At 36.7% G+C, this 13,932-nt stretch overlaps 1 protein-coding gene across 7 annotated transcripts in view; it reads right to left on the bottom strand.

Annotated features, from left to right (window-relative positions):
• Positions 1–13,932, bottom strand: part of LOC121373365 (transcription factor 12-like) — a 162,176-nt gene that overhangs the window by 33,870 nt on the left and 114,374 nt on the right. For all 7 annotated transcript variants that reach the window (XM_041499965.1, XM_041499966.1, XM_041499967.1 and 4 more), the window contains 3 exons: positions 9,243–9,333; positions 4,686–4,828; positions 2,592–2,801 (listed from right to left, as the gene is read on the bottom strand). In XM_041499965.1, coding sequence (XP_041355899.1) covers positions 2,592–2,801; positions 4,686–4,828; positions 9,243–9,333 — 444 coding nt within the window. The remainder of the gene's footprint in view (positions 1–2,591; positions 2,802–4,685; positions 4,829–9,242; positions 9,334–13,932) is intronic.

Genomic DNA, 13,932 nt, shown 5'->3' with positions numbered 1-13,932 from the left:
CTCACAATTCATTTTATGGAGTTGGACGCGTCTCAAATTTTATTCTTGAGGCAAAAAACAAGAAACTTGGAAGCAATTCTAGACCACAAGTATTGACATAAATTCTACAGTTGTATAATACTGTTGAATCCCATTGGTTTGAATCATGTCAGTGCTCGAATAAATTTTTGATCTATCGGGTAGTTCTACCTAACCATTCCGTTAATATTGTGTAAGTATAACTCGGGACTTCGTATTTGTTTCGAGTGTTGCATTGTATTCAACCATTCTGAGTTCGACACAACACGATTCTAAGTACTTTGAGATGGAAAGCATGAGCTTCCCGTGAAGTGAATCTATTATTAGAAAGCATATTGGTAATTTTGAGTGGCAATCAGGCAGAACTTGATTATTTGTTGTTTTTCTCGAAACAAGTAAAAAGAGGACATTTTACAAGGTTTCGGATGACAGAAATATCACTTCACTATTCGTAGTATGCCCATGATGAGTTCATAATACACCTCAGGCATGTCAGAATAATATTTGGAGTGGGGGTTGGGATTTCCTATGGGGGGTTCACACCTCAAGTAATATTTGTACCTTTATTTGTAATAGAGTAGGACAGAAAACAAATTTCATTTTCATCCTCGAATGGTTCCTATGGGCCTACACCTTTCTGATTACTCTACTGACAGTGTGACCCATTAGCATTAGCATTTTCAAAATTGTGCATCTGTACAAGCCAGAGCCAAAAGGACATACTGACAATATCACGACAAGCTACTCACTGATGCTAGCATGTACCCCGTCTGTAATGAGCCTACACCTTTCTGGTTCTCAGAATGCTCTACTGATTGTGCTATCCACTAGCATTACCATTTTAAAAATTGTTCTTCTGTACAAGACAGAGCCGAAAGGACATTCTCACAATAGCATGCTAACTACCATTGGGCTAAGTCCTGCTCCCAAGAGAGCCTAAACGACATACCAGGTACTAACACTATCGTGACTAATCCCACCCTCTCCTGTATGGAGATACTCACTGATACTAGCGCCTTGCCGAGTGCGTCCCCGGTCTGTGACGAGCCTACAGGATATACTAACACTATCGTGACTAATCCCACCCTCTCCTGTATGGAGATACTCACTGATACTAGCGCCTTGCCGAGTGCGTCCCCGGTCTGTGACGAGCCTACAGGATATACTAACACTATCGTGACTAATCCCACCCTCTCCTGTATGGAGATACTCACTGATACTAGCGCCTTGCCGAGTGCGTCCCCGGTCTGTGACGAGCCTACAGGATATACTAACACTATCGCGACTAATCCCACCCTCTCCTGTATGGAGATACTCACTGATACTAGCGCCTTGCCGAGTGCGTCCCCGGTCTGTGACGAGCCTACAAGATATACTAACACTATCGTGACTAATCCCACCCTCTCCTGTATGGAGATATTCACCGATACTAGCGCCTTGCCGAGTGCGTCCCCAGTCTGTGACGAGCCTACAGGATATACTAACACTATCGCAACTAATCCCACCCTCTCCTGTAAGATACTCACTGATACTAGCGCCTTGCCGAGTGCGTCCCCGGTCTGTGACGAGCCTACAAGATATACTAACACTATCGTGACTAATCCCACCCTCTCCTGTATGGAGATACTCACTGATACTAGCGCCTTGCCGAGTGCGTCCCCGGTCTGTGACGAGCCTACAGGATATACTAACACTATCATGACTAATCCCACCCTCTCCTGTATGGAGATACTCACTGATACTAGCGCCTTGCCGAGTGCGTCCCCGGTCTGTGACGAGCCTACAAGATATACTAACACTATCGTGACTAATCCCACCCTCTCCTGTATGGAGATATTCACCGATACTAGCGCCTTGCCGAGTGCGTCCCCGGTCTGTGACGAGCCTACAGGATATACTAACACTATCGCAACTAATCCCACCCTCTCCTGTAAGATACTCACTGATACTAGCGCCTTGCCGAGTGCGTCCCCGGTCTGTGACGAGCCTACAAGATATACTAACACTATCGTGACTAATCCCACCCTCTCCTGTATGGAGATACTCACTGATACTAGCGCCTTGCCGAGTGCGTCCCCGGTCTGTGACGAGCCTACAGGATATACTAACACAATCGTGACTAATCCCACCCTCTCCTGTATGGAGATACTCACTGATACTAGCGCCTTGCCGAGTGCGTCCCCGGTCTGTGACGAGCCTACAGGATATACTAACACTATCGTGACTAATCCCACCCTCTCCTGTATGGAGATACTCACTGATACTAGCGCCTTGCCGAGTGCGTCCCCGGTCTGTGACGAGCCTACAGGATATACTAACACTATCGTGACTAATCCCACCCTCTCCTGTATGGAGATACTCACTGATACTAGCGCCTTGCCGAGTGCGTCCCCGGTCTGTGACGAGCCTACAGGATATACTAACACTATCGCAACTAATCCCACCCTCTCCTGTATGGAGATACTCACTGATACTAATGCCTTGCCGAGTGTGTCCCCGGTCTGTGACGAGCCTACAGGATATACTAACACTATCGTGACTAATCCCAATCTCTCCTGTATGGAGATACTCACTGATGCTAACGCCTTGCCGAGTGCGTCCCCGGTCTGTGACGAGCCCTGACTTGACCGGCTGGGCAGCATCTCAGTGCCGTTGACTGACGGCGAGGTTGACGAATACGCGGACGACGTGGTCGGCATGGAAGACCCACGGAACGTGGACATGGGGGGAAGACCTGATGACATGTTCATTGCATCCTGATTGGGCGACATCGGGTGATAATTCTGCAAAAAAATATTATTTTTATTTTATTTAATAATGCACTCAACACATTTTATTTATGGTTATATGGCATCAGACAAATGGTTAAGGACCACACAGATATTGAGAGGAAACCCGCTGTCGCCACTTCATGGACTACTCTTTTCGATCAGCAGCAAGGGATCTTTTATATGCACCATCCCACAGACAGGGTAGTACATACCACGACCTTTGATATACCAGTCGTGGTGCACTGGCTGGAGGGAGAAATAGCGCAATGGGCCCACTGATGGGGATCAATCCCAAAGCAACCACACATCAAGCAAGCACTGTACCACTGGGCTACGCCTCGCCCTTCGATAACCCCGCAAGGTCAAACATCAAAGTAAATATATAATAAAGGAAACAAATAGTTGTTTAACTATTTCGCATCCTAATCCAAGTCTTCACAGAACCTAGTTTTCAAAGTAATATTTGTCATTCTCAAACTGCATTTTTCAACGTCAATTTGTAATTACTTTTAGTCCAACTCTTTTGTAGTATATCAAGGTATTAAGGCACACCCTAGCAAGTCAAAGTACGCGTTCACTGTTATCAGTCATTATCAGCGAATATTTTCTTATCAGTCATTATCAGCGAATATTTTCTTATCGATTAAGATGTTTTAAACATAATATTTTACAAATTATATCAAGGTGTGCACAGTACAAACCAATTTGACCTTATTGTGGTCATGTACAGTACTTAACAAATCAACTATGGGAGACCAGTTGACCATATTGGTGCCATGTACAATACTTACTGACTTCAACAAATCGACTATGTCAGACCAGTTGACCTTATTGGTGTCATGTACAATACTTACTGACTTTCAACAAATCGACTATGTCAGACCAGTTGACCGTATTGGTGTCATGTACAATACTTACTGACTTCAACAAATCGACTATGTCAGACCAGTTGACCGTATTGGTGCCATGTACAATACTTACTGACTTCAACAAATCGACTATGTCAGACCAGTTGACCGTATTGGTGTCATGTACAATACTTACTGACTTTCAACAAATCGACTATGTCAGACCAGTTGACCGTATTGGTGTCATGTACAATACTTACTGACTTCAACAAATCGACTATGTCAGACCAGTTGACCTTATTGGTGTCATGTACAATACTTACTGACTTTCAACAAATCGACTATGTCGGACCAGTTGACCTTATTGGTGTCATGTACAATACTTACTGACTTCAACAAATCGACTATGTCAGACCAGTTGACCTTATTGGTGTCATGTACAATACTTACTGACTTCAACAAATCGACTATGTCAGACCAGTTGACCTTATTGGTGTCATGTACAATACTTACTGACTTCAAAAAATCGACTATGTCAGACCAGTTGACCGTATTGGTGTCATGTACAATACTTACTGACTTTCAACAAATCGACTATGTCAGACCAGTTGACCTTATTGGTGTCATGTACAATACTTACTGACTTTCAACAAATCGACTATGTCAGACCAGTTGACCTTATTGGTGTCATGTACAGTACTTACTGACTTCAACAAATCGACAATGTCAGACCAGTTGACCGACCGTATTGGTGTCATGTACAATACTTACTGACTTCAACAAATCGACTATGTCAGACCAGTTGACCTTATTGGTGTCATGTACAGTACTTACTGACTTCAACAAATCGACTATGTCAGACCAGTTGACCTTATTGGTGTCATGTACAATACTTACTGACTTCAAAAAATCTACTATGTCAGACCAGTTGACCGTATTGGTGTCATGTACAATACTTACTGACTTTCAACAAATCGACTATGTCAGACCAGTTGACCTTATTGGTGTCATGTACAGTACTTACTGCTGCGCTGTGTCGTGTACTTACCATTTCGTGTGGATGGTGCATGTTGGTGTAGTTGGGTGCTGTAGAGTAGTGTGAACCACTGGGCAGCATGGATGATGGGTATGAAGATGAAGGCAGCGCGTTGTTGGACGACCAGGGATCTCCCGTGGAACTGTGCGGGGGTTCTGAAAAATACAACACCATCTTTAGTTTAGAGACATAATCGCAGGGCAGTTCACCTTCCAATGGTTGCACACCATCATTTACTTACACATGCATTTCAATACAATTTCTTACACACCCATAATTCATGTGTTATTTTTTATATGTATGTGTGATAACAATTTAAAGACATATGACTAGGGATCACCCATGGAACTGTGCAGAGATTCTCAAAAATACAACACCATCTTTAGCTTCTAAAGGTTGAACAAAAAAAGAGGTGGTTTTATCCCTTATTATAAAATGCCTTCACTGCTAATTAACTTATTAACACGTAGAACCCTACCCTGCAAAAGTTTCTGGATCCGCACCAGCACTACTTAAGTAATTTTGAATATAATTAAATTTCTATTATATTAATTACAGCACAAAGTCATTCCAATGGACCAGATGTAGCAATGGGATTTTGTTCATTTCTCAATGAACGTAAAAATTACATTGTCAGGGAACGTCATATCTGATGACATCATTTTATATGGGCAAGTTGTCTTATTGAGCATTAATATTTATGGGCCTAAATAATTCAAAATAAAGTATCAACTTTTAGTGTTATTATTAGCAAGGATGATTCAAATTTAATTATAAGTATTGTCTGTTATTTCTTTTATGTTCATCTTGGTATGAACACACAAAAAATCGCAAACTTATGTGAGAACGAATTCACCAATTCACACAGTTTGCAGATGATTTTTTTTTAATTCATACCCCGATGAACATAAAAGAAATTGAGTCAATCGTTAAATATCTAAAAGAGCTTATAGTGCTGACTTGTTGACATTGGCACAGGTCTGTGTATATGATGTATTACTGATATTGTTAAAGTAAGTTAACATGCAGTTTGAAAAGATGATTTATGAAGAAAACCAATAGGTCGCTTTACTGAACATTTCAAATTCAGAAAAAATCATACACATATAATTAAATTTTCTTTGCGCATCTATACACTTTACAACAATCTGATTGGTCCAAAAGTGCTTACTTTTTTCTGTTCATATCTTGATGAACTGAAAAAAAATTAAACCACGCCTACTACCCCCCCCCCCCCCCCCCCCCCCCCCCCACTGACTTGCACTATTTTTGTGCTTATTCAGGCAACCATATTTAGATATTTTGAAGAAAACATGTGAAAGATACAAAAGCAATAAAAAGATGTAAATGATAAATAAATAGAAAATTCTACAGCAGACAAGACATGTACGCATTGATTAAAAAAACAAAAACACCTCTTTGCTAATCATGACATGATACTCCATCAGGGGCCAAAGAAATGTAGTTAACTGTAACTTACTTGTAAGCGTTGTTCTACAGTTAAATTAAAAGTATGGCTTCAAAAATACTGATAAATATATTTAAATAGACAGAACCACATACCAGTTATCTGTTACATGAGTTTAGTGTTCAACGATATTATACCATGATAGCACGTATCATTCGAGTGGTATATATTTTGCACACTATAAACATTGGTATCAGATAAATATCTAAAATACATTAACAAAATTTGATGTTACTTTATTTATGTCCATAAAATATCATACTCAACCAGGTTTTTTGTAATACAAATATTTTTATTATGATAAATGAAAACTTTAAATAAAAACATGTTTATTTTATTTTACCCTCTGAATAACACAATTTAAAAATATGAGAATTACTTTAGTATAAATATAATCAAACAAAAACTAATATTTTACTAAATATTTCACTTTATTTTTGCACATATATAAATTTATCATATATTGGCTAGCATATCCAGTGTAATTAAGAGTCATATAATACAATTTTTATTCCTAATATATGATATTGACGATACCAAAAACACTCCGGCAATAACCTCTATATATCATACTTAACCTAAACATTTATATTTAAAATGTTGAATGATAATTAAAAACATTAAATAAACAAGTCTGTTCATTTTAATTTACCCTCTGAATGCATTAAAGAAATTTCAGAAATACTATTTCACATTAGAACCTTCTCCAACTACCACCCATCACTCATCCGTTTAAGATAAAGGTCAAAGAGACATAAAAATGGCCAAGAACACGATTCTGTTGACAATTTTTCTTCTTTATTTCTGCTTCTCTAAATTAGCTGTAATCTACACCAGACAGAGATGTCCTAATGGAAATAATAAAACAATCAAGACCATCAACGCAACCTGTGACCCATTCCACTGCAAGAGTCAAGTTACAGTCTTCTGTCAGTAGTGATTAGTTTTGTGGAAAGTAGTTTCTGAATTTGCCATTTTTGTTAAATATTTAATTTTAAATAGTGGTAACTTGTTTTGTGGAATCAAATTTTAAAATTACTTTTCTTAAACTAAATATATTTTTAAAATTATTAATCAGTTTTATTGTAAAAAGTATAAGAATTTTCCAGTTTTATTAAATATTTATTTTCAAAATGATGTGCTATTAGTTTAGTGGAATATACTTTCAAAATTATAACTTTCAATTATTAGGAAAAGAAAAAATACAGATCTGATTTCTTTTTAGTAAAAGTAATTTTTTAATTTGTTCATGTTAATTGTTTATTATTAACTGTAAATGTTTTTTATTCTTATTAATCTTTACATTTAGAACCTTTGTACAAAGTTCTTTAAAGTGTTTTATTAAATACAGTTATTGGGGTTTTAAAATTTGAAATGATTTTTTTGTCAATGCTATATTATTCATAATTCAACAAATTTTTAACAAAACTTAAAAGCAGATGCGACTGGAATGGAAATTAGTCCCAAAAATGTTTTTATTTTAATTTAAATTTATTTTGAACAACTTTAGTACCAGTATTTGTTTAACAAATTAAGAGCTAATTATGTTCCTTCCATGTAGAAAATGCTTTGCCCCTTTAACAAATTCTTCGAGAAAAATGTTTAAAACACATGCCTGCTAAAATCAGCTAAAAGATTTTGTTGTTAAAACCTAGAGAAAACCCTGAGGAAGGTAAATATGAATAACATATGTTTTACTGGATCATTGATCAACACCAGTGCAGTTGTGTTTTATGTTTTCTCTTAATGCGAAAACCAGATTTGTAACGAGAAAAATACATCAAAAAATATCCTTGATGGAATATGCATTAGCTAGTGCCACGTCGAAACAGAACATAATTTATTTTTAGACAAGCTAGGAATAATATATGTCTACAAAAATAAATTAAACTTTGTCAAAATGCAATCTGAGCTGTGAAAAACATTCATGCTGACAAAAATAGATTGATTTTTGACAGTATACCATTTGAAGATATAACATAATTAATGAACACATTAAAGTCTCAACAATATTTATGTTAGGAAACGTGTACACGTAGTATTACTAGCGATGGCAAAACTGGTCCAATGGCTATAAACGTAAATCAGGGCTTCTCGAATTTTTGTAAAATCCACTAGCTATGATGGGATCAGTAATTACAAAAATGTACCATCCATGATAAAAAATTCACTAGCCCTATGTTAAGTTAATAAAATTTTACTAAATAATAGTAATAATCAGATATGTCAGAGGGACTATACTAAAGAGGCTTACAAAACTAACATTAGGGGTTGGAGTGGAGTCAGTATATTCATATTTACAATACAGACGTAACTGCAACATTTGACAATTGTTTTTCACAAGCTGTCGGGCATGGCAATAGTAGTTATTTACTAGCCCAACCTTGAATATCACTAGCCACGGGAGTGGGGCTATCATAATCTAGAAGCCCTTTATGATATATGATTAGCAATATTTATTTAATAAAAATAACTTTAACGTATTGTTTTCCAGTATGTAACAGAAGGATTTATGTACCAAGTCTGGTTCACCTCAGTTTTAATTTTAACAAATGTAAAAGTTAGTTAAAGAAAATATGTATCTAGTGTTAACTATACAAGGCTTAAAGTTAATGACGGCAATTGCTGTCGGTGATATATATACATTGCCGTACGTCAGAAGCATAACCATTGGCATGAAAATGCTGTCTGTAAAGCTCCTCAAAAATGCAAAATGTATACACATGGTGTATATTATCTGCCAGTGTATTACATTTGTACATTTTAAATACGTTTACATTTAGCAAAGTAACCTTTCAGTCATGTTTATTTCCTGTAAAAGTTTCTTTAAAAACATTTTAACATAGGTATGGTCAAAATTGGCCGTCGGTAGGTCATTTCACCATTGGCAATTAAAACAAAAATTGCTGTGGGAGATAAATTCTTAAGTTCGAACCCTACTATATAGTGCATGTTGAATGGGCATTTGACAAAATGGTGGTTGATTCCATGAATTTCTATCTAGTGCCTCGTCTATAGGTGGACAGCCTCACCCAAGAAGATCATGTGGTCCCTGTTATGATTACTGAAAACTAATAATTAAATTCTTATAAGACTGTTACCTGTAAAGTAGTCCCCGTACATATTTTTAGGTGAGTTTCCCAGGTATCGTGGCGAGTCTTGGTGATATTCGTCAGGGCTTGGGGAATAAACCTGAAACAAAACAAAAACAAAAATTATAAAAACATGCTAAATATTATCTACAAACCAACAACTGATTTTACCTGCAAAACATTGCATTCAGTAATGTAAAGAAAACACTTGACTGTTAAATGTCAAGCAAATCTAATACATGATCTTCTTTGTCGAGTTTACTACTGTGGCCATGTACTGTATAATAACCGTGTAAATAAATGTATTATTACCCATATGGTTAAAAATATCTTGGTGCATATCAAAGTGATACGTCCCACTAGAACGCCAACTGGGATGTCACTCAATAATGTCACTGATTGGCACACTACAACCTTATAGGACCGCCAACTAAATGAGTTTAGTGATATAATTTAAGATTGATTATGGGTAATAAATAGGATATTAAACTCGCTAAAGCTTGTGACAGTTGGACTTGGGACATAAACATGATATAAAATGGAAGCTCATTTAATATCCTATAAAAACAGAAAATTCAAATGCTGTTAATTAGTTAAGACTGTTTTTAGGTTAGTAACACATCCCATTGGTCCAACCTGAATAGAAGTGTGTTCCTTTCTTAATTAGCGTAAAAGTTATGTTGTCAGAGAACTTCAGCTTTGTATTCTTAATAATTGTTTAAAAAAACCCAGAAAATAAATCAAAACAATATATGATGTTGTTTGTGTTTTTATAATTAAGTATGTTTCAAGGTTCATAAAGTTATGAAAGAAAAAACAACCCCAAAAGCCATGGCAAACTTTATGTAAACTGCTTAGCCGATTCACAGTTTGCACATGTTTTTTTTGGCGTTTTTTTCATACCCCATTGACACTAAAAGAAAGGAAGGCAAGGTTATTTTAATTTAATTATGCACTCAACACATTTTAATTACAAAACCTAAAAGAAATAAGAGACAATATTTGTCTGCCAAACCACACAGTCAGTGAAGAAAAGACACATTTATTTTATTTCACAGGCTGTCTAATGTCATGCAAAACAGGCAGAAGGTTTAAATTGTGTTAAATATAAACATTTTTCATTAATACAAACTGTGTGTTCACTTTCACATAGATTACGGGTTGCAAGTTGGTACTCACCCCAGGCAGGTACCAAACTACGGCAAATTATTTATTAAACTTTAAAAATAGCAGAAATTTAAAAAAAAAGTAAAGTTTGTTTTATTTAACGACGCCACTAGAGCACATTGATTTTTTTATCTTATCATTGGCTATTGGACGTCAAACATATGGTCATTCTGACAGTTTTTTAGAGGAAACCCGCTGTCGCCACATAGGCTACTCTTTTACGACAGGTAGCAAGGGATCTTTTATTTGCACTTCCCACAGGCAGGATAGCACAAACCATGGCCTTTGTTGAACCAGTTATGGATCACTGGTCGGTGCAAATGGTTTACACCTACCCATTAAGCCTTGCGGAGCACTCACTCAGGGTTTGGAGTCGGTATCTGGATTAAAAATCCCATGCCTCGACTGGGATCCAAACCCAGTACCTACCAGCCTGTAGACCGATGGCCTAACCACGACGCCACCGAGGCCGGTGTAGCAGAAATGTACTGATATTTTGAAGCAAAACATCTGTTATTATTTCGCCCAATTACAATTTGCCAATTGTTTTTAAAATTAAGAATTGGTGATTATGGTTACTATTCAGATCTACCACTTGCCAAATTTGCCAATTGCAAATTTTAAAAACAACTGATGAATTTTACATAATGATGGATATTTTGTTTAAAATAACTGTGGTTTTGCAATTGTTTTAAGTTTAATACATAATTTGGTGAACATATCTGCTCACCCAGAGCTATCCTTGTTATTGCTGTGTACACCCCTAACAACACAATACAATTTAACTCACCCTTTTTACTGCTTAAAGGAAAGGAATGTTTGTTTAAAGACATGTCGGCAGCAGGCCTCATCCTGTCCATCAGAAGTTTAGACAATTGTTAATATTATACAAAATGGTGATAATATTTAACCTTTGGCTAATAAAATATTCCTTAAAAATATTGGCAAACATTGATGCGGATGTTGTCGGAAAAGTAATTCCTCACTTTTAATATCTCATGTTTTACTTCACAAAGGCAAAGCAAAAACTAACTATGGCTGACTAATTGACTTGATGGTTGTGTTGTATACTGTAAGACATCCATAGATCTATTTATGTTGTAACCCAACTCCTCACTTTAAAGGCATTATAATTTTAATGAATAGTACACAAAGAAAAACCCCAAAATCATTTATATAAGTGAATTTAAAATGGCAAAGAAGAAAGGATTTTTATAAATGAAATGGTCATATTACATGCAATTTTAAAAAAAATTTTTTACAAGACCTTAATAAGAAATGGCTTCTATAAAAAAAAATTGTACATATCATTATTAGTGTATGTTTAATAATGCACCTGTCAATAAAAATGAAAACAATTTTTAAAACATATATTACACATTAGTTATATTCAGTTATTACTGTTTTATTTTGGTTTGTTATTAAAATTTTAACTCAACAATTTATCATAAAACAATAATATCCCACTACTATCTATTCTTACTCTTAGCATTATGTTATCTTTAGCATTGAAGACCTCATTTTTCAATCCTCTCAGATTACCTCCCTTTAATCCCCCTACATGTAACCTATCTGGCACTAATCACTGCCATCTCCACAATTAGCCTTATGTCTCTTTATGCAAATATCAAGAAAACAATACACAGGGGGGATCCCATCCCTGATAGCAATCTTGAAGGACCACTCTGGTCATTCACCTCATGGTGTGGGCTGCAGAGACCACCCACTAGAAAAGCCTCTACCAAGGAGGTTAGGTTTCTTGGTTGTAAATTAGCCAGTGAATGGGTGGTAATTTACACTGGACTGTTTGTCACCAGGTGTGCAGAAACAAAGACAGCAGTCCAAGGAAAACAGGAGTGAAGTCCTCCAGCAGAGCCAATCAACGAGAAATCAGGTCACGGTCAGCCAATCAGAACAATCAACCTCCTGTTACTGTTGGTTACCGGTGCTTCAGGCATGGATGCCCATGGACATCAGCTCACAAAGTCTTAATTTTGCTTTGTTTAATGACACCACAAGAACACATTGATTAAATAATTAATAATTGGCTATTGGATGTCTAACATTTGTTATTTCTGACTCTTTTCAGAGGAAGCCTGCTAAATCTCCCAATAACAGCAATTAAGGATCTTTTATATATTCACATTCCCAGAGAAGCAAACTGGTTGGGATGGACGCAAACTGGTTGGGATGGACACAGAAACAAGAATGAGTTCACCAAGGGTGTTTAATCATATGGTTCTCATACTGCAAATTCATGTCAAGGCTGATTCAACTCAAAAAGTCTTCATTTTCGTATTAATAAATTCCCTTTATGTCATGTTTTTTGTGGGGTTTTTTTTTTTTTTAAAGCAGTTTTGTTTCACTAAAAGGAGAAAACATTAGCCATAAACTTTACTTTTACTGGTTCCTTACAAAAGCAAACACATTTGAAAAATCTTTGAATGTACCTGAGAGACATATATATATATATATGCACACACACACACACATACAATATATGCACAGAGAGAGAGAGAGAGAGAGAGAGAGAGAGAGAGAGAGAGAGAGAGAGAGAGAGAGAGAGAGACAGAGACAGACAGAGAGAGAGAGAGAGAGAGAGAGAGAGAGAGAGAGAGAGACAGAGAGAGAGAGAGAGAGAGAGAGAGAGAGAGAGAGAGAGAGAGAGAGAGAGAGAGACAGACAGACAGACAGACAGACAGACAGACAGACAGACAGAGAGAGAGAGAGAAACAGAATGTTTAAAGTTACCCCAGCATACAAATGGATTTGGCTATTGGTTGTGAGACAAAGTCAGTGAAACAGTGTATGTACCTGTGGTGCTCAAAAACAGAAATAGACAGATATATTGAGAGAGAGAGAGAGAGAGAGAGTGAAGGGGTTAAGAGTTAGAGAGTGAGAGAGAGGGAGAGAGGGAGAGAGAGAGAGAGAGAGGAGAGAGAGAGAGAGAGAGAGAGAGAGAGAGAGAGAGAGAGAGAGAGAGAGAGAGAGAGAGAGAGAGAGAGAGAGAGAGAGAGAGAGCCCACTCCTGTTATATCAGGTTAAAAAGATGCAGTGGTATAAAATACTTGGCAGACTCATGATAAAGACGGCAGGGAGTGCAAACCAGTAGACCCTCATCCATCAACATTACTTTTATCCACATTCCCATCTAGGTTCCTCTCTATTACCCACTCTGTAGGCCTCTCAGATCCATGTTTTTCCAAGATACTATCGCCCATATCACAAATCCTAAATACAGGATGAGCTTTCTGCAGTAGAGGAGTTCAACCATATTGACCATTCATAATAAAGACATACTGTTTTCCTGACAACCACTTGATATGATCATATCTAATTAGTATACAAACATTTGGTGAATGTGGATGTTTAGTATCAGTTAAAAACTTAATATATGACATCATAAAACAATAACAAATATTTTTATATCTAGTACTGATTTTGGAATAGTAGTTATTACTATCAAGAAAATCAAATTAAATTAATATAATTAGTTTTGTTGTTTTGTGTGTGTTTTGGTTGTTGTTTTATG

This window comes from Gigantopelta aegis, chromosome 5 (genome assembly GCF_016097555.1).
Source record: "Gigantopelta aegis isolate Gae_Host chromosome 5, Gae_host_genome, whole genome shotgun sequence".
Lineage (NCBI taxonomy): Eukaryota > Metazoa > Mollusca > Gastropoda > Neomphalida > Peltospiridae > Gigantopelta > Gigantopelta aegis.
This window is presented reverse-complemented; position numbering and strand designations above follow the sequence as displayed.